The 21,925-nt window shown below is 39.4% G+C and overlaps 2 protein-coding genes and 1 long non-coding RNA gene across 37 annotated transcripts in view; 1 reads left to right on the top strand and 2 right to left on the bottom strand.

Moving 5' to 3' along the window:
• Positions 1-4,366, top strand: part of camk2d2 (calcium/calmodulin-dependent protein kinase (CaM kinase) II delta 2) — a 41,919-nt gene extending 37,553 nt beyond the window's left edge. For 14 of the 20 annotated variants that reach the window (XM_031285989.2, XM_036000305.1, XM_031285988.2 and 11 more), the window contains 2 exons: positions 938-1,166; positions 2,794-4,366. In XM_031285989.2, the coding sequence (XP_031141849.1) occupies positions 938-1,166; positions 2,794-2,797 (233 nt within the window). In that variant the 3' untranslated portion in view covers positions 2,798-4,366. Of the gene's footprint in view, positions 1-937; positions 1,177-2,793 lie in introns of all 20 variants that reach the window. The other 6 variants (XM_036000309.1, XM_036000308.1, XM_031285992.2 and 3 more) reach the window with 2 other exon arrangements.
• Positions 4,367-6,003: 1,637 nt separating this feature from the next.
• LOC116040541 lies at positions 6,004-6,910 on the bottom strand. Its single transcript, XR_004102706.2, has 2 exons — positions 6,547-6,910; positions 6,004-6,514 (listed from the first exon to the last, which is right to left on the bottom strand). It is a non-coding gene; the product is annotated as an uncharacterized LOC116040541 (long non-coding RNA).
• Positions 6,911-7,355: 445 nt separating this feature from the next.
• ank2a (ankyrin 2a, neuronal) overlaps positions 7,356-21,925 on the bottom strand; it is a 76,432-nt gene continuing 61,862 nt past the window's right edge. For 14 of the 16 annotated variants that reach the window (XM_036000289.1, XM_036000290.1, XM_036000291.1 and 11 more), the window contains 11 exons: positions 21,693-21,824; positions 21,252-21,392; positions 20,927-21,137; positions 20,487-20,565; positions 11,722-13,494; positions 11,151-11,240; positions 10,610-10,693; positions 10,225-10,389; positions 9,901-10,074; positions 9,649-9,740; positions 7,356-8,696 (listed from right to left, as the gene is read on the bottom strand). In XM_036000289.1, coding sequence (XP_035856182.1) covers positions 8,489-8,696; positions 9,649-9,740; positions 9,901-10,074; positions 10,225-10,389; positions 10,610-10,693; positions 11,151-11,240; positions 11,722-13,494; positions 20,487-20,565; positions 20,927-21,137; positions 21,252-21,392; positions 21,693-21,824 — 3,149 coding nt within the window. In that variant the 3' untranslated portion in view covers positions 7,356-8,488. The remainder of the gene's footprint in view (positions 8,697-9,648; positions 9,741-9,900; positions 10,075-10,224; positions 10,390-10,609; positions 10,694-11,150; positions 11,241-11,721; positions 13,495-20,486; positions 20,566-20,926; positions 21,138-21,251; positions 21,393-21,692; positions 21,825-21,925) is intronic. The other 2 variants (XM_036000300.1, XM_036000301.1) reach the window with 2 other exon arrangements.

Here is a 21,925-nt window from a genome sequence, read left to right as displayed (position 1 = left end):
ATGTTTTCTCATGCTACTGTTGTTCAGAGAAGTTGAAATGTGTAATAGCCAGGGGTCTGGGGTTGCTCCAAAAGGTGCAAGTAGCCAGCTGGCTCTGCACCCAAACTAGATGCTGGAGTCTTAAACAAGAGAGATTTATAAACATGCTTGCTTACATTTGCATGATGTGTTGTATGATCTAATGCATCAGTTGTATGCTCTGAAGCACCATGAGGAAAACTTCCTGTTTAATTGCCAGTGGATAGAACTTGTTTGCTGAATTTAATGTCCTGGCAAACCGTTAACACTGCAAGACAAAAGAGAGAAAGACAAAATACCTAACCATCTTTATAGGAATCTGTTTCATTGCTTCCAATTAGTAGGGTTTAAACAATATAGAATGCAAAAAATATATTGATATAAATATTTTGAAAATAAGGAAGATCCCCAACACACTGAAAGTTTTATTGAGCATGTTGTGTGTATGTAAGCGAGTGTCAATGGTGCATTAGCGGGTATGGGGTAAATTGTTTGTTGTATATCAATATTTAGTCGTCAGTTTACAGTTCATGTTTGCTGGTACACTACAAGGACATTACTGCAGTTATGGACTAACCTTGGAGCAAAAAAATCACTAATGAATAATGACTGCTATAAATGGCAGAATGTCCTCAGTCATGGTAAAAATAGTTCAGATAAACCAGATATGTCCTAGAAACCTCAATCACTTGGCAAGCCTGTGCTTGTCCACTATCCAGCATCAACATATGGAGACTTTTAGTAACTCTTGTTTTCAGTTAGTATTCCTTCTAAGATGGGGTCAGGGTTTTGTTTTTGAACAATCATGCAGCTGTTTTAGAATTTCGTAAACCCAAATGACAGGATGATATCCATTATATTTATTTAATATGTTACTAAGTGACATTTTCTGTAATCAGCCATTTTGTCTCCCTTCCAGCCCTGTCCAAAGGGAACAAGCCAGTGCACACCATCCTCTTGAACCCACATGTGCACCTAATTGGGGAAAATGCAGCGTGTATTGCCTATATTCGACTGACCCAGTACATGGATACCAGCGGCATGCCCCGCACCATGCAGTCTGAGGAGACCCGTGTGTGGCACCGCCGCGACGGCAAGTGGCAGAACATCCACTTCCACCGTTCGGGCTCGCCCAGCATCCCCTCACAGTAAGAGACAGTAAGAAACACAGAAACCTTGATTAAAGGTATAGTAAGTGATGATAATCCAATACACTTTTTGTGTAGCGAATATCTCCTCACAGTCACCTAGCACTATATTTTCTGTGTGCGCTGAAAAAAATCTGTGTTAATACACAGTCCTGGCTGTGTAAATGGAAAACAAACAGAAAGCAGTGCACGAGCCACAAAACACTATTCCAGCCAATCAGCAACAGGCGGTGACAGTTGAAGGTAGGGGGCGAGGGGGGGAGACAGCATGTGAATGTGTTGTAGCTATCTGTCTGTGAATCTGAGGGGCGGAGCTTCTGAAGGAGGGGTTGTAATTGTTTGGCAGTTGAGTTCAAATATCAACAATCTTTGCCCAGCATCGCTTACTGCACCTTTAAAGGGAAACTAAACAGCAGCTAAAAATCTTGTTTTTGCTGACATCCAGTGATTAAACTTCTCACCTTGCTACAGTGTTGCAGGTATGCTCCAGGGTGTGGTCAGTACATTGTGACATCACTGTTGGGCGTGGTTACATGCGCTTTTCAGCCTGGTGTAGCTAACCAAAAGGGAATTGACAGGTTTCTAAGCTTTCCATTCTATCATGACATATAATACAGTTCACAATTAGCTTTTGTTGACAAAAAAAATCTGTCATGTGCAGATTTTGTGGCTACTCAACTAACGCTAGCAATATAATAAAACTTGGTTGTTGGCTGGAAAGACAAAAACAGTTTTTAGTGTTTCCACTTGACTTTTTAAAAAGACAACCTTTAAAAGGGTCTTAAATATGCACTTGATGGGGAGGCCTCTAGCTCACCTGGTAGAGCACGCGCCCCATGTAAGCTCAGTCCTTGCCAGCGGCCCAGGTTAAAATCTGACCTGAGGCCCTTTGCTGCATGTCGTCCCGCCTCTCTCTCCCCATTTTACTGTCTCTCTTCAGCTGTTCTACATAAAGGATAAAAAGCCCTAATAAATAAATTTAAATAAAATGCACTTGATGGCTGCATACATGATATCATGCTTTTGCCATTGAAAGGCATTTCTGCCTTGTTACAGTTGCTAAGCTATGATTCTCCAATTGCTGTTTGGTGGAGTTTAGCAACAGTCAGCTGCAAAGATGGAGCATTTAAGAGCTTTGAGTATTTTCAAGACTGACACTGGCTGTAACTATCACATTAACTAATTTGACTACTGACCAGGAAAACGTTTGGTGGAGTTATGCTGAGACCAAAAATGATCATGTATATGAATCATAAAGGTGTAAGTTGTCCCGCCCTAACAGTTGCGACAAGAGTGACAAGAGAGTAAGCAAGAGTCTTTATATACCCACACATTCCTGAAAAGAGGTATAATTAGGCAAAATAATTGATAACACCTGGGTGGGTCAACAATAGGTCTGTACGGACTATTCCCAGTGAGTAATACCAGTGAGCCAGCATGCACAATGTTATTGTGCCTGGGCCTTTTAGTGTTATTAATTAGACCTGTACATCCTGCTTTCCTGCTATTACATGTCCTGTGAAGAAAAAGTCCACTGGTCTAACTGGTCAGGTTAACACTGTCATTGCTGTGTGGAACCTGTCAGTATATATTCACATGTATGTTCTCTATCTCTCTTTTATTGCAGTTAATGGAATATCAACATGTGGTAAAAAAAAAAAAAATCAGCACATCTAGTAGGGCAGCCAAATAGCCAACCCATGACTGCTCTCTGACCTTCGACCCTTCTATAAGGACATGACATCGCAGGATACAAGTATTAATATATTTTACTGTTATGGCATTTTATCAATGGACATCATTCGAAACCACCACCGGGTGGCTGCACACCATATTTGGACATTATGAAACGAGCATATTGACATTTTTTTGTTTGTTTTTTAAGATGTTTTGGTATGCATTTTAAATATAAAATAGAGATGTTTAAAATATACTACTGTAACATCTCCCAAACATTAGTTCTGTATTTTTATGTGTATTTATGTGTGCGCAATACAGAAACATTTGGAAGATTAGAATGTTAAAATTGAGCTTGCTTTAGTTTCTGGTGATGTATATACATTGTGATTGTTGATAAAAACAAACATTGAAATTGCTATTCTTGCTATCAAAGGAATTAAGAGTTTATGTAAAATCCAGTTTATGAGCTACATTTATGTTTGCTATGAGCTAAGTCATACTGTTTGAATTGTCCGATTTCAACCTATACTACTAATTTAATTGTGAAGAAAAGCAGAGCAGCTTACACTTTGCATCAAGATATGTTTGCCTTTATATCAGTGAAATAAGAAATAAGAGAATGTAGCATATATGTAATATATGGAAATTCAAGACTATTGTGTAGTGCATGGGGGAAAATTGTAAGTAAGATCATATGAAACTATAATATCTTCTGTTTGATTTGTGAATCACTAACTTGTTTGTTTGCGTTTGTTAATGTTATGCATCAGTCCTGTCCCAAATGTTTCTATTGTCCTCCAGTATCATGGAACTATTGTAAAAACAACAACACAGTTATGGTTAACATCCAGCGTAAATATCAAAACCTCATATCTAAGAGGAGGAAAAATAAACTCCTGGTTGCTGAAGCACCCCTTACGTTTTGTATAAAAATGAAAAGTAAACAAACTCATTTTTCATAATGTTTGTATTTGTATTGTATGACTGTGTGTAGGGTTTCTGCTATTTTATTCTTGTCATTTCCAGTGTGTTACTTAACCAATTGCACAGACAAGGTGGAGATGATGAAGATGAAGCAAAGGCACTGTAGTCTCTACCTTTAGTCAGGTTTAAGTGTTAACCTGATGGTTGGGCTAATATATCTGGAAACGTCGTAAAAGCATTGGATTGAAGAACGTTGCAGTTAGGCAAGAGGATGGTAAGACAGCAGTGGAGTCAAATGAGAGTTGGACTGTAATACATATTGAGATGTCTTCCTTGACGATCAGTGCTTTTACCAGCAAGTGGCCTCCTTACCACTGCAGGACAATGCCAGTGTCTTCGTCATCCTTACTATTTGCTCTTTTCAATTGGTTGGTCTCTTCTTTTGTAAGGGAAAATATGATAAACATTTCTTTTGATGAAACGTATGATGTCAATGCAACGCACCACTCCTTAAATGGTGTGAACCTTTTGCCAGCACGGCAATGGATGGCTAAACATGTTTAAGAAATAAATAAATCAGCTAGAAGGTGTGACAAAGAATACGTTTTAACTTGTTTTGTGTTGCTGGTTGATCATTGTTTTCCTAGTGCAGATGTGGATGGAAGATGCTGACGTGTGTCTTAGACTTGTTAATTATTTTATGTATTTCTGTGATCTTTGCTCTATCCTAATACACTTTTTGATATACAGGCATGCTATATTAGCCCAAAAGGAATTTATATATATATATATATATATATATAAAATACAAGCCACACTCTGGGTATGTGTGCCATTCCCACACTCTGCAGAACACACACACACACACACACACACACACACACACACACACACACACACACACACACTAGCAGCTATAAACAGCTCCTTTAAACTTGCTTTGGCCTGAATAAGTTTGTGGTGCGGTGGAAGAAGTATTCAGATCCTTTACTTAAGTAAAATTACTAATACCACAGTGTGGAAATACTCTGTTACAGTAAAGTCCTGCATTGAAAATGTTACTTAAGTAAAATTATATAAGTATAATCAGGAAAATGTACTTAAAGTATTAAACGTAAAAGTACTCAATGCAGAAAAAGCCTCACATTTTAGAAACTGGAAATGGTCAAAACAGTAATTATTTCAGCTGAACTTGTAGCCCTGTATATTGTTGGGTAGTTTAATTTATGATAAAACATATTTTATAAACTACATGTGCTTTGTGTGCAAAAATAATTTGTAAAGTAACTAGTAATGAAAGCTGTCAGATTAATGTAGTGGAGTAAAAAATACAATATTTCTCTCTAAAATGTAGAGGAGTAGAAGTAGAAAGTGACATGAAAAGAACAGACTCAAGTAAAGTACAAGTACCTCAAATTTGTACTTAAGTACAGTACTTGAGTAAATGTACTTAGATACATTCCACCACTGGTGGTGGCAATAAGGTAAGTGCAGACAAATGTAGATTGCATACATGTCAAAATAAGGGCTACATACAAACATAGGCATTATGTATTTAAAGGCAGGTTAGTTGTAGGGGCAAAAACAGAGCAGGAGATTAATCCTAAAATTACAAGTATCAAAATGGTGGATTTCACCCTTGCCTGTGCATAAATGGCATATATCTATGTCTCCCCCCCCCCCACTGACATTGCTGCTGTCTTGTCATATTAAGTGACATGTCACAAGCACCTGATTTGAGTGTCTTTATAAATGTGCTACATGCAACCTTATGGAATAGTTGACCCCGCTGGCTTGGAATTAAATTGATAATATGTTGGGTCTTTTATTTTTTTAGATTATTTGTTGGGCGCAGGACAGCTTATACTTGAAAGGGGAGAGAGAGGGGGAATGACATGCAACAAAGGGCTGCAGGTCAGAGTTGAAACCGTGGCCGCTGCGTCGAGGACTAAGCCTCTTTATATGGCCGCGTGCTGTACCAGGTGAACTATCCAGGCGCCCATATGTTTGGTCTTTTATGTTTTAAAATTGTGACACTGCATAATGTAACCATAATTACTCAATTGTATAATTAAATCTGTCATATTTCCATATTGAATCTGGTGCTGAGATTCCTCCACTGTTGCACTACCTCTGAGGCCCAGCTGGGGGTAGCACCAGGTCACACAGACGGTGTTGTAGTGTATGTTCAAGTGAACAAATTAAATGAACGATATAACAAGATACAACACTATACATTTGTAGACTTTTATTCTCTATCAGCCATAGACACTGCAGCCATTTTGTTTTTGTCTTTTTGAATTTTGATACAGTAATACATGCCCTTATAGATATTTATATATGCATTGTATGTGTATATAACTGTCACATCACAGAAAAGGGATGCTGATTCTTCAAATTAAAAGCATACCAGTCACAGTGAACTTCCACTAGTTTGCATTTTACACTTTTCTTAATCACAAAGTAAACAGTGATAGTGAAATAAATACATTACATGTTGTAGATACATACAGTAGCGATGCTCAGAGCTGTGAATAATGGTATGTTTAAGCTCTCCACCTGCCTCATTGCATGTGTGCCTGGTGTGTCATTATCTTGTAATTATCATCTGCCCCGCCAAAATAAAACTTTCTCTGTGGCTGCGATATACTGTACCTCATATCATGTGCACAAAAAGCATGGAGGTTCTCCCTCCTGACATTCAGGAGTTTGAATGTGGTTTGTGTAAAATAAATGTTTCATTTCTTCGCTGACAGAAACTGGCACACACTTTTACTCCACTCACAGACTCATTCACTCACAAACACACAGCACACAACTGCCAAAACTCATTTAAAAGATAAACTAATAGTCTAAAAATTAAAATAAAGAACCCCCAATAGTAAAGAAATGGGAATGAGAGCTGAGCCCTGAGGGGATCACAATTAATTGGGAGGCAGTTTGGGATATTTTCCACTGTTCCAAGAACCCAAATCACCAGTATATCCACTTCAACATATTCCATAGGACATATTGGACTCCTCAGAAGAAATACGTCTCGAAAGCCATTCCCACTCCATTGTACTTTCTGTCAACCTGAACAAACTGGAACGTTCCTGCATATGGTCTGGGAGTGTGAACAGGTGCATGAATTCTGGCATAAAACAACATCAATAATATCTGATGTGATAGGATATCTAATTCCTACTGACCCGATTGTTTTGCTACTTAATGACAACTCTAAATTACACCCCCCCCCCACGCTTTGTATAAAACAGTGGTTAGCGTATTTTCTAGACATAGTTATGCTTGAGCTCTCTACAGCAAGGATTAACAAAGCCAAATCATCGACTATCAACCTATGGAAAAACGCAGCAGCAGAAATATTAGACCTAATGACCTCAGCGCCACAAGACCTAGAGGAGAGTGACTAGGCAAGGTGTGATTTCTGTTTGTTTGTTTGTTTTGTTTTCCTCGAGACTGCAGAGGGTGGGAGAGGTTTTTTGTTCTTGTTCAATTTGTGTTTCTTTGTTCTGTGCACCATCTGATATTACCTGGCACATATTGTGGAATTTGTTCTGTATGTCTGAAAAATGTAAAAAAAAATTAAATAAAGCAGAAACACCTGATCACCTTACTACATATGTCATATGAGAAAGTGACTCTCAAACAGCTGTGATGATCTAATTCAGTAATGGCAAACAAAGATTCAATAAGTTATACTTACTAGTAAACAAAACTCAAAATCAAAAATAAACTAAGACATCTCCAGAAAACAGAGTTTAAAATCAGCTTGTAATAGTTCTATACCATCTCACTCACTTATTCACCATTCTTACAGTATGAGTCAACAGCAACAATGTAAGAGAAAAGCCCCTAAAACTGAATAAAACAACAACAAGGACAGAAAGACACATACAGAAGGGAAATAGAGGCAGAAGGGCAATCCATAGAACTACAAAGAGGACAAAGCTGGGATCATGATGACAAATGTTGATTAGTCATGCCTGCTCTACTTCACGAGTGATTATTAATTCCTAGGTTACTGATGTCAGTAATGTCTAGATTATAGATAATATATAATTCCAAAAACAGATTACACATAGCCTACACAAAACACAGCAGCAGCAGTTCGATTTAGTGTCGATACAGTCTGGTTTTCTCTGTGTGACATCTTGACCACATGAATCAAAAGAGCAGAGAGGCTAGTACAGTGAGTGAGACAGTTTTTAAGTAAGGAATATCTGAGAAACTGGTTGTGAGAGGCAGTGCAGTGTGAGAGATATTGTCTTTCAGTCTAAGTGCCTACTCAGAGAGCAGTACCAGTATTTTGCAGGTAAAGTGTTCTTTACCTTCAGGAGGTTTCTGAGTTAGTTAATGTGAATAGTATTTACCTGTTTTCTTTGTTTCTATACCACAGCATCAAGACAAAAATAAAAAATATCAATTCGGACATGGGAAATAAAAATGAATCAGGAAAACAACAGAAGGCTTTCTTTGGTCACAAAAAGGCAAAACAACATCAGAACATGAAAAGAAAATCATGAATACATTATACCAGCCAGGAAAGAAAACAAATGAATGAACGAAAGGTCATCTTCCAGGACTTAAACAGGAAGACGGTGGTAGCTTTGAGGTGCTGTGGTGCACACTGGGATTGCATGTGGCTAATGCATAGGATTAGGGGGGACTTTAGCATTGACAGAGCCAGGGAGTGGGGGAGAGTGTTACACATTCTTCTACTCTTCCTCCTCCTCTTCGTCATCCTCATCGTCCTCCTTTTCTTCTTCGTAGTAGCGGTGAAAGAGTTGCTGGAGATGCTGCTGGAGGTCACGTGGTTTTGACCCTTTTCTGGGGTTGTCCATTTGTTCTAGAAGGACCTGTTTGCGCTGCCCAGCCTCCTTCACCACTGTGTGTCTGTGTGTGCAACCTTTACGCATGTGGGCCCTGGGGAGGGAGCCATAAGGGAGGGTAAACAAACAGAGGAAGACAGCTCAGCATCATTGAACAATGCACTTAAATCTCTGTAGAAATTAAATTAAAGGGACAGATGTTGCTATACTAAAAGATATGTTATAGGACAGAAACAAAACACCCACAAATTATATCATGCTTTGTAAATCCAGCATTCAATGGAGATCACATGCACAGCATAGCTACTTTATAATTGCATAAACCTAAATATTATGCTATAAAACACATTAAACAGGCTAATGATCACATACAGATTCTCTGTGCGGCACATTCATGGCAATTACACATAAACTGACCCCCAACAAATAAAGATGGGTGAAAATATCAAAGAAAAAAAAAAGTGTCCTTTTTTTAAGGTGTTGGGTAACTATTGGCCAAGGTTCTCCATGTCTCTGGTCCTCTACAATTGGGATGAGATCTGCTGACATATTGCTGCTATATTAATGTTCTCAATGTCGAGTGAAAGAAAAAAAGTTTTCCTTTGATTTGTGTACACCTGTTTGTACATCTGTCATTAACAGCCTGCCTTTGTGCTGCTTTTGCCTCCTGTTTATCTCCTTAATTATGTGGTATACTTGGCTCACTGGCACCTACAGGATGTTTGCTCTGGCTTGTCGTCTCTGAGAGCCTTAAGGTGTCACAATACATAACAGTACCCAGTAAACACAAAACATAATGACAGAAATAGCATATATCTTACCTGTTTCACTGTATGTTATCATTCTTTGATTTATAACGAATAAAACAATGTTACAGTATCTTACTTTATTAAGTGGTTAATGATAGCAACATTTGCAAACCTTAGTCAAAATTAGTTAAACTAATAAACCTACAGCAGGGCTGTCATTGTCAAACTTCACACTCACAAAATACAAGTAGTCACACATGCACACAATCAAGCTGGTGCACTCCTGCACTCACACACCTCCTGACCACAGTTCCATCTTCTCTGACAGTCTCTCTCTCTACCACATGAGGGGGCTCTGTTCTGTTAAAACCACTTATATAACCTAGTGCCTGTGGCATGAAATGGAAAAAACAGTATTCACTTAATTTGAATAATTGAATTATGAAAATATAAACCAGAGACGTCATACCTTTCCAAATGCACATGGAATTACTTTCTAGACAAGAGCTGTAGTTCAACACAATAATGGTGACGAGGTTATCAACAAACCTGTTTGAAGTCGTCTTGGGCTGAGGGGAGGTCAGAAGCCAAAGACGGATCACCCCTGTGAGTCATTGTCCTTTCACCCTCCACCACTGCCGTCCGTTCTACGCGACTGACCTTACAACCTTCAGCTGTCTCCTGACTTGATGCTGAGAAACCCTCACATTCAGCAAATGTTACCTAAATCAGAAGAAAAAGGTTATTAGTTTGTTATTTAACTGTCTTTTATATAATTCTACCAATATAAATGTCGACGTGTCTGGCATTTTCTGTTAACAAGAGATTTTGAAGACTATAATAATGAACACACATATTATACAGTACACGCACCTCTGTGTGGTCTCCCTCACTCTTCAGTACAGTTCGCTTCACCACCTTAGAGTATCCATCTCCCTCTGCCATACTGATGGACCCCTGGGGAGCTCCTTCTAATGACACCTCTTCACTCTCCACACCATCCACCGAAACACACTTGCGAATAATTTTACGCGTAACCTGAGGAAGATCATGCATTTAAAGACCATTAGGTGGTGAAGTATGTGTATAAAGGAAAAGGCAACCATCCACATAATTAGTTGCAAACATTCCAGAAACAAATGTTGTCTCTCTCTGAATCACAAATTAGATTTGTTAAGCTTTACTGGCTGTTGTTACTTCCGGTTTAAATACTGCCATGTGATACATGCTTGAGAGCTTAGATAGGATATTGCTTTACCTTTTTGACAACAATGTGTCCATTTTCATCCTTGTACTTTTCTTCCGTCACTGACTGAGTGGGGAGGTCAGGCATTTCATCAGCCTATAAAGGGAAACAAGACAAACAACAATAATCAGCAATACTAACTTGGGTCAGTGTAATGTTTGTGTTAAATTCTCCACTTCAAAAATAAAAAAGCAAACACGTTAGAGAAAAAACAACACGCAATGTAAATTTTAGGTAGTAATTCAGTGAGAGAATAGAGACTGTGGGATACAGGGAACAAACTTGCATTTGTCAAAAACAACAACAATGAAGTGCTCACAGCAGCATAATACACCTCCATGAGGTTCAGCCATCTATGCAAATCAAGTGGCAGTTTTTTTTATAAACCCTAAATTAATCTTCAAACACCCATTTTTTCACCCATTTTGATGAGACTAAAGGTTGTTCGAAATTTTAACTTGACAGTGAAGGCCAAGCCCGGTTAAAGTTGCACTCGGGAAATCACATCCTCCATGCTCATCTAAAAAAACATCAATCATGCTAAATCAGATACCTGAATGACAACTCTCCTTCGCACTATTCTGGTGGTCAAAAATTCATCATCTGAACTTTCTGACATTGATCCGAGCTCTGCGGTGATCTCCTGACCAAGCGACACAAATCCATTAGGATTAAGTAAAGTTAAGCTAGTCTGCAGCAAAGCAAGCAATAAGCAGAGTGATATGGTGCACCTTCTGTTGATTTTGAGAATTTTACAATTCATTTTGATATCTTATATGGGAAAGTACAACATGGCAGTCTGTAACTCGGAAAAAAAACGTTTGCAAAACCATGCTTACACTTAATTAAAGCATTAATGTGCTTATTGCTGATGAAAAAACACAGGACTTATGTCATTACTGTGAGTGATACAGCTGGTTACAGGCAGCACAATGGCATGCTGAGTTAGGACTGGTTAAATCTAAAATCAAAATAAAATAGGGGTTATGAGGATTTTTTTCAACCCATCCATGTTGCCAGAGGGTTAGCAGTCATTCCTTTCTGAAGCAAATATAGTATTTGGTTAAGCTCAGCTCCGGGAAAAAAGCTTGCAGGTCGGGGTGGTTTACCAAATCTCATCTTACCCTTGTCAGAGATTTGTCAGTATCATCAAATGCCCCAATGTCACAGACAGGAGGCGGTTGTGAAGACTCACACATGGTGAATTCTTCATCCGATGCTTCTGAATAGTGTAATAATTCTTCATTTTCTTCTTGTACATTATAAAGAGGCTCATGGACAAAAGGAGCATCCTCATAATCTTCACTTCCAGAGGACAACAGGACTCTTCGATTCCCCCTTTCTAGTACTCTATGATGGCTAAGATGATCCTGGGGCTGATCTCCATTTGACCTGGTACTTGTCTCAGGTTCATCAGGCTCAGTCTCTGAGAAATCTGATGCAGCCTGTATGCAGTCAAAGTAAGGCTCTGGGTCAGAGTATTCAAACGTTGGGCTGTCTACACCACTATGCACAACTTCTTTGTATTCTGGAGGCATGCGGGTATAGATGGTTGTGGTAGAAGAGATCTCTGAATACCCAGGTGGGATGCTGTACTCCTCATCAGAGGTTGATGAAGTCACCTCTGCTTTGGGTTTGACTGGAGTGGGCTGAGAGGTAAAACCCTCAGAGTCTACTGAAGTAAGAGATTCTTCTGAATGCCGTCCACTGGTCCTTGGCCTATCCTCATCTGAGGATGTCTCCAAGTTTCCTGGGGAGGGGTACGGCATCAGTTCATCAAAGCTAAAATGTCTTGCAGATGTAACTGTCTCCGGAGTCAAATCAGAAAGAGAAGAGAAATCTTCACTCTGAATGGCTTCAACAAAAGTTGCCTCCCATAAATGTAGAGGTTGATCTTGGATACTTTGTGTTGATATTTCTTCTGTAGCTGATTCAAGTTCTTCTTGACGTTTAAGAAAGTCAGTTGTATAATCTTGCTCACAAAGATTAGCCACATGTTCCTCAGGTATCTTAGACGGACTCTTTGCAGCTACTTTGGGGGAAGACACTAAAGAAAATGAGCTGAACTGGAATATATCGATAGGAAGACCTGAGTTCAGTGGTTCCATCACTTCACAAAATCTCTGGGAAGATTCTGGAGTTGGAAGGGACTCAGTAGGGGATACAGGACTATCTTTACGACAACCAAGGCTTGATGGTACACTTGTCTCAGAGGTTTTTGTTAAATCAGGAGTGTCTGAGATTAGTTTAGGTTCATTTTGAATGGATGTCTGGAAACGCGTATGCTCTGTGACTGCTACATCAGTATGGTTAGTATCTTCTGCAGGCTGTACAACAGATAACACATCGACTCTCAGGGTATCAATATCTTCTGTATGGCATTGGTCTTCAGGTGAAAGGTCTTCAAACTCAATTTGTTCAACTTCAGGGCTTTCATCACTGAATTCTGACAAAATAGGGTCAAGTGTCTCTGGGCTAAATGCAAGTTTCATCTCCTCCAGATCTGACAGCAGCTGTTCAAGCTGAGGGGACCCAGACTCTGGCTGTGTTGGAGTGGACTTTAAGGACATGAACATTTGGTCATCTGGACTTTCTTGAGCTATTTGACAGAGTGAGTCTGGTTTAGCTAAGCCAGAATGTTCACTTTGCTTGGGGAATGACAGCTTTTCATCTTTTTCCTGTGGTGAGCTACTTTGATTGGTCAGTGTGATTTTAGATTGTGTTTTACTTAGGTCAAAGGTACCTGGAAGTGGTAATTTTAGTTTTTCAGTGGAAAGTGTGATTGAATCATGTGCCAAGGAGTGTGTCTTGTTTGGAAAGACCTGGCCCTGTCCTAAATGACCACTTATTTGTTTTGAAGATTCTGAAAGATTTGTCCTGGAAGATGCTGTTGATACCTGCAAGAAATGATACAATGGAGTGGGGAAAAAATTATAAATATGATGTGATTTCTTTTGCTGATGAAAGAAATAGTCAAATGAAGCATGCATTTGTCAATGGCATACTCTGGTTTTATACATAAAAGCAGTGTCTCAAATGAGGAAATTCACTTACGCCCACTTGCGTTTAGGTCACTGCAGTAGTATCGTATGTTAACATTTATCTTATAGACCACATACAATTTTAAAACGCATTACATACATGTGATGACTAATTTGCTGCAACATTAAGATATGGTTTTAAAATAGTCTTGATAATAGCAATGCTTGGAGATATTACATTGAGAACATCACTCACAACCCAATATCATTTTACACTAATAAAAACAGGGCACAAGTGAACTTCAGTGAAAATCAGGATTTGGAGTAACATGAAGGTGGACATGCATCATTTTACACTCATTGAAGTAAGTGTTCGCTGCCATGTCATAATATAGGGCAAGAAGCACTGGCCTTCTGATGACAATGTTAAATCCACCAGTTTACAGTATTTGTCACAGTCAAATGCTACTACTGTCCGTTCCACTGCAGGTCTGCTCCATCTCCCAAATAATTCTGTTATTACAGTAATGACAACAGCCAACAGACTGCTTAATTAACATAACTAAACATTTTGAAAAGTATATTACATTATTACAAAAGGGTTGTTGTCTCCCCTACCTAGACATTTTAGATGACAGAATGTGGGAGAATGGCAGTAGCAGGAGGCAGTGTCTAGCTATTGGCATGCAATTATGTCATCACATTTAATTTTTCAACTGAAATTAATTCTTAATTCAGCTTCTTTGGATATGGCTGTCACTAGGGCACCCATTACGGGTGCCAATGGAGTGGTATGTTCCTGTGATCTGTCTTAATGTTTGTTATTTAAACAGTGGGATTCTGTGCATAACAGACAGTACATGCATCTAGCTGTGGCAAGTACATTGGTTGGTTTAGATTTTTATGGCTGTTAAGCGAAGATCTAAATAGTGCTATCCAACTGATTGCAACTACAGTAGATTGTAAACTTAGAAAAAATAAATAAATGTCTGGCACCTAAGATATAATTAAGCTTAAATCAGTCCGGTCAGGCAGTTAAAAGGAATCACAGTCCATTGGTTAGCTCTTTACCTATGTAACATATGAGACTGTTCATACCAGGACAAGAAGCTCATGTCACTAAGTATAGGTCACTCTGTAATTTTCATTAGTTGTGCTTCACTGAAAGATCTTTTTTCTGCTTGAATGCAAACATGCCACAGCAAGACAGTGAAGCCTCTGGGCATTATTAGTAAAAGCTTGAGGCAAGAGTTCTACATTCACACTTTATGTATTGCCATATTTATTACTCTTGAAAGCAACACTGCATTCATTGCTGAGCAAGAGCTTGTGCTGTCTTACCAACACCAAGGAACTTTTGCCCTCGTCCTCGCTCAAGGATTTTCTTTTCATGTTCTTGGAAAAAGAATCTTGGGCTTGTGTCATCTTTAATTGTTATTCAGGGTTTGATCGTTTGTTTGTGTACAAGTGATCTTCCTTTCACCGATTTTCTGTCTTTGCTTGAGTTTGTTCATGGAAAGCCTCTTCCAGCCAGACAGCATGATGACATTCAAAATGTTGTTCTACAGATGGCATGTGACTCAACTCAGTGCAAAACTGGCTAATCCTGTTTGATCTGGCATGATCTAGCTTAGGTTTTTTGCTGTCCAGGGAGGAGGCTTGACAAAAAAAGTCATTTGTGTTTGAGGAGGAAGCTATGGGTCCTGACTCAACTGTTCCAGTTGGTGGAATCAGCATTTCAGAATTTGAATCTGTTACTGTAAGATCAAGTACCGTTGAGTGGGATACTGAGTAATACTGTAATGGTTCCTGTAATGGAGTCTGGCATTATGCTTTAAAAATGACAAGATTTGTGGCTCTCCCATGCTGACTGTTAAAGCTTCACAAGCCATCTCAGACAATGTATCACTGCATCTTCAAATAAATTAACTTTATCACAGACATACTTTCCTTCATAGACTGGATCACATGTGTGCCATTCACCTCCCTGAGACTGGCTACAAGTCTGTTTTCTACGGCCGCAATCTTATCTGGGAGACTTTGCCCACATGGCAGCTGGTTTAAAATTTCATCTAAATCTCCTATGGAGTAAATAATTTGAGGGGTGGATGGTCTTAACTCAGATAGCCAGTAGTCAAGGAAAGACTGTACTCATTATCTGATGGCATATTGCTGAAGGACTTAAATTACTAGACTAAAATTCACTGTCAAATACAATAGTATCAGGAGAATCTGGTCGGATCTCAACAAAGTACCCAGACATTAATCAATACAATCTCTCTTCAGCAATATGGAGTCTGGTGAAACAAATCTGTTTTTAGACAAATGCATGTAATAACAAAGTTGACAGTCCAACTGAGGAATTTGTTTCAACGAGATAGGGCAGTGAACTCATCAAATGAGGCAAACAATTCTGGAGAAGTGGGCCTCTGGTCAGGGAAGAATGGTTTTTCCCTCTCTTACTCACCCATGTCACCCATTATCATTTTCTGTTTAGTATTTCAAATTGTATTTTATGTCATTTCTAAACTGTATGTATTTCTAATGTTTTTATTATCTAGCCCTCCTTCCCTTTCCCTAAGTTGCTATGCCACTTGTCAGGCTGCCATTGTAAATAAGAACCTGTTCTTAATGACTTGCCTATAAAAATAAAGGTGAAATAAAAGAAATTAAAAAAAAGAATAAGCAGGTTGAACGATTAAATGATTATCTGGATGTAATATGTCTGGTGATTGTAGCCTATACTCTGAAAGTGAAGGACTCTCATTAAATTAACTTTCTACTGCATGCTGGCAAGGCCCTGTTTCAGACTGTGCTATGCCAGAATAGCTTTGACATACTGGTGAAACAGAACCAGTGATCACAGCCCTTAAAGACGACAACTAATCAGCTTTTGTCATCTGACGTGCTATGAAAACAAAAACAACATTGAAAAATGTTGTTCTGCAAACCTGGTGAATATTATGTCAAGTTTTTTGTGGTGTACCACTGACCATGCAACACTATTTTTCTAGGGTAGATTTAAAGGATCTTATTTCACAACAAGAACATTTTCCCTTATAGATTGGATCATACAAATGTGACATTAAGTTGTTAACAAAAGGCTTGTGTTGTACACTGCATTGATGAGTATATATTGTGGAGTCTGATGATATGGGTTTCGTAGGGTCTAGTTTGAGTTTAGTCACTTTTTTCTGTGACTCATGTACTGAAGAAGAGGTTTCAGCAGATAATGGTTTGATTTCAGAAAAAAAGTAGTTGAGGGAGGATGTATTTCCATCACACAAAAAATGTGGTCGTTTTTCAAGTCTAATGCTTCGCACAGCATCTGCATATGTGAGAGGTATTGCAATTGAAAGCAGATGACATGCAGGTGCAGTTACACTGGTCAGATTAGCATCAACCGGTGGATCTGGCGAATCTGGTCTGTGGTCATCAAACAGTTCCTCGACACAAAACCCTGAATACTCAACATCTGACAGTGTTGAAATAGGTGATACTGGTCTACTTTCAGAGTACTGTAAATAATAGTTACAATGTTGACACTTCATTTGGCCAAATGTCATGCGAGGAGACAAAGAATGCTGCTCAATGGATGCCACAGATTCTGGGGAGGATGCTCTAAAGTCTGCTAACCATTCCTGCAGAAGAGAAAAGTCAAACTCGGAAGACACAGATTCCGGGGACAACGCCCTGCTGCTAAATAACTTATCAAGTTCAAAGTCTGATAAAACTGACTGAGGGGACTCTGATCTGGTCTCATCAAACAGTGTCTCCAGACACAAATCAGTACCTTCCCAGTCTGAAAATGTTGATTGTGGTGTAAACGACCTATGTCTTGATAATTCAACATTGTGAGTGATACAGGGAGATCCGAACTGAGGAACAGTTGAGTCAGGAGAGAGGACCCTATGTTCTATATCAGACACCAACGACTCTGGAGAATGTGGTCTGGTGACCCAGTCTTCTATGGAGGAGTGAGTGCACTCCTTGTCTGACAACACTGACGGAGGCCAAATAGGTATAAACTCAAATGGTTCGCACACCAACAAAGCGTCTGCTTGTCTTTCATGTGTTATTCCCTGCACAACATCTGCATATGTAAGAGGTCTTGCAGTGAACAATGGTTGGGATGCAGTTACAGTTACGCTTGTGTGTTTAGCATCAACCCGTAAAGTAAGTGAATCTGGCGAATCTGGTCTTTTGTCCCCAAACAATTCCTCGAGACAAAAATCTGAATACTCAACATCTGACAGGGTTGAAAGAGGTGATACTGGTCTACTTTCAGAGTACTGTAAATAATTGTTACAATGTTGACACTTCATTTGGCCAAATGTCATGCAAGGAGACAAAGAACGTTGCTCAACTGACACCACAGATTCTGGGGAAGATGCTCGAAAGTTTGCCAACCAGTCCTGAAGAAGCAAAAAGTTAAAATCGGAAGACACAGATTCCAGGGACAACGCCCTGCTGCTAAATAACTTATCAAGTTCAAAGTCTGATAGAACTGACTGAGGGGACTCTGATCTGGTCTCGTCAAAGAGTGTCTCCAGACACAAATCAGTACCTTCCCTGTCTGAAAATGTTGATTGTGGTGTAAACGACCTATGTCTTGATAATTCAACATTGTGAGTGATATAGGGAGATCCAAACTGAGGAACAGTTGAATCAGGAGAGAGGACCCTATGTTCTCTATCAGAAGCCACCGACTCTGGAGAATTTTCGCTGCTGGACGCTGGAGCTATGTTACTTGGAAACTCTAAAATGTATTTTGGTCTCTCCACCAAGTCAAAGACCATTGTTTTCATTGTTGATAGTTGTTTGAACATGTGACAGGTTTCTACAGATTGTTTTTTATATTTGTGATCTGAGCTTGAGTTTCTTTTGGATGATTCTTTCACCCAATATGAATTCATGGAATCTTGCATATCTTTGTGTTGTGAGTTTTTTTGTCTTATGTTTGTTAAATTATCATCTGACTGACCTTGTGATGGTATGTAATCAGAGGATTGTGGTTTCAACTTAGAAAACCAGTAATCAAGGAAAGATTGACTACTTTCCTTCTGTGGTTTTGGTGCTTCAGATGACTTTTCTGTTTGACTTGAACAGCATAAATCTACTCCACTATGGATACTTTTGACATCATGTGTAAGACATTTTGCATCTGAAACAGCAGTTGTAAACAGAGGTGCCCTTTCTTCAGCTCTTACATGCCATGTCAATCGATTTGGTGCATCTGTGCTTTTTTCATCCCACCATTTATCAAGAGGTGATAGAGCATTTATATAATATTGCAAATGATCTGAGGCTACCAAGTCTGGTGTCAAAGGGCTACCCTGACCTAGTTCTTCGCAGACTGTAGTGTGAGGAGCTGACGTCAGTGGTAAGGGTGGATTTCCTCCTGAATATAGTAAGTAATAATCACAATATTGATTCATAAGTTGGGCACGTATAGGTTCTGAGAGCATAAGTTCAAGAAATGAGAAACTGCACTGAGAAGTCTGTGATTCTGGCGAGGATGGTCGGCAATGACATTCGATATATGATGTCACAGGTGAGATTGCCCTGAAGTCTTCCTTTATCTGTACACCATCAGTTACAGGTGGTCTACATTTAGGTACTTGAGAGTGAAGTGACAGTGGCCTATACTTATTCCAAGATTCAAAGAACTCAGAACAAAATGAGTGTGAAATTACAGCAGTGGAAAACTCTTTCAAACCAAACAGTGATGCACATTTATATGTGTTTGGTTGATTGGGGTGTAATTCATCTTCAGTTAAATTAATTGTAACATCTGGTGAACTAAATGCATCAGACCTTGGAGAGCGTGCCTGGCTGCCATCCAATATACTGGAAAAGTCAGCAGAAAAGACCTTTTTTCCCCCCAAAGGAGAGTCAGGTGACATTGCCCTATAGTCACCAATTGACATGACCGATTCAGGAGACGACAGTCTAGCTATGGGGTCATTTAATATACATGCCTCTGCAGGGAATATATCCCTTTCGTTAACAGATGAAAATGAGCCACACTGCTTCTCAGATGTTAAAGAATCAGGGGTCAAAGGGCTGTACTCTATACAAGTGAAAGGTAATGTCATATCTTGCTCAGGTGACTGCAGTGCAAGATGGGTAATATCAGTTAAGTCACAAGCTATGTGAGCAAGGTCACTCGTTGTCAAACTTTGTGGCAAATTGGTCTTTGGTACCTTCATTTTGAATTGTTTCACCATGCTGTACTTAGCTGTTGCAATTATGGGTTCAATTAAATCATCAATGAAGGGCATGTTTTCTGGATATGAATCACTGTACACTTGGGGTTTTGTATTTTCTTCTTTACTTGACTTAAAGGGTTTTAAGCCTGTCTCCACACATGAAACATGTGGGATCTTGTCATGACCAGACATTACTTGGGCTGGGACCTCATCAGTACACTTCTGAGAGAGCCTGCTTTTTTGAGCAACATCTGTGTCATCTTCAGTCATGGCCAGAATTGCTTGTTGGTCCTTTGGTGGCAAGGCTAACAGGATAGGGTCAGAAATTCTTCTGCTACTGGTTTTAGCTCGCTCTGTATGCAGTGGTTCATAGCTAAACTCATCACAAAGCTCACTGAAGTCAGTCTCAGCTTGGTCTGACTCTGATAGGCACAAACCAAAGTCTCTGATAGATATAGATGATGGTAACTTCAGGATTTTAGGTGATTGCCCTTGTTCATCTTCATCACCACACTGCTTCAATGGTAAGGTTGGGCTGGAGTCGTCTTTGACTTGGCATTGTGTGCCACCTTGGAAAGGCCTAGAAGAATGAACTTCAACACTGCAGCAATCTTGCTGGTCTTTCACTCTGGGGGCATAACCCTGAGTTGCTTTGCTCCCCAGTGCTGCTTCTTTTAAAGTGGGAAGCAAACTTACTTGCTCATCTGAGTTGTCGTAACTTGTAGGTTCTTGTGTAATTACATCTTCAGAGATCCACAGGTTAGGGTTCAATTCACTGTAATACAAAAAGAAGGCTAGGTCAAAAATATGACTTTGCATGAATGTGATATGTCAAAGCCCTAATTTAACAAGACTAAAGGGCAAAACCCACAAACAATGGACACAGGGCAAACCCTCCTTACATCAGGATATGACACTGTTATATTTCTCAGCCTTGACATGCTGGGAAATATTTCCCTCCCTTAAAACAGCTTTCAGTCAGTTTTGACTAGACTACTTCTTTACCTTTTTATGCCTATATGGCGTGTCCGGTGTGTGCAGTGGGTGTCTGTTGAACTGTGTCAAATGATATGGCATTACGTTACGCTGCTGATGTGTGTTGCAGATTCAAGAATCATTTCAAATAAATAATTTACTGTGGGATCTCAAGCTCCTCCAACAGGTCTCCATGCATGCTCTCTGAGTGGGTGTGTCCAACAGGCTCTGCCCAGGAAGGAATATCCAGTAGGGAAGCAACTGAGAGGTCCTCTTCAGAAACAGCTGGGGGAGGTCTGCGGTCTGACTCCACCCTTCTCACGACTCTGGGGCTGTCTGCATCCTCTTGCACTGAAGATAGGGCTACAGATACTAAAAAACACAGACGTGATAAATAAGAGTGCTAGCAAACACATGAATATAGCCTGGTGTTAGATAGATACTTGAAACTGGTTGCTGAGTTGAGTGTTTGTTTTGGTGTAATACCTTCACTGTGATCCAGAGTCTTCTCTATCTCTGCATAAGTTCTAGATGTTTGCTCTTGAACTGACTTGTTCATCTGGGTTTCAATAAGATGGACGATGTCCATGCGGTTGATCTTGGTTAGTCTCTTAATCATACAGTCCTCTGTTGAAGGATTTAACAACCATTAAAAGAAGGTTAAAAAGCATTCAATTGACACAACAAAGAAATGATTTAAAAATTGCAAATGTAAGATTACATTGAATCTACAGTATGAATATAGGCCTACCATACACTAATTTGATAGATTAAAAACCAAAGTTAAAATAGATTCATTGCACAGGCTGTGTTCAAGCAATTGGCTGGAGTGCAAATGGATTAACAATGTTTACAGGATTGAAAGTACTGTATTGACAAATACTAGTAAAATGTCAATTGAAATCTGTCAGACCAAGTACCATGTACCTGTGGCATGTTTGCCTTCACGCTCAACCCAGCGCTGCAGCAAGGCATGGCTCTGCTCTTGGAGGGAATTGGGATTCTCTGTTCTCACTAATTGGATATCGTTCTCACTGAATTCCAGTTCTCTTGCCAGTTCTAGAGTGATGGGTAACAAAACAAGGGACGAAAATGTAAAAAACACATTTTTTATATATTTTTTGCTGCTAGAACATTGATATAGTTTCAGCTATTCCCTC

The sequence above is a fragment of the Sander lucioperca genome, chromosome 4, assembly GCF_008315115.2.
Source record: "Sander lucioperca isolate FBNREF2018 chromosome 4, SLUC_FBN_1.2, whole genome shotgun sequence".
Taxonomy (NCBI): Eukaryota; Metazoa; Chordata; class Actinopteri; order Perciformes; family Percidae; genus Sander; species Sander lucioperca.
The sequence above is the reverse complement of the archived record's forward strand: the minus strand, read 5'-3'. Positions and strand labels throughout refer to the sequence as shown.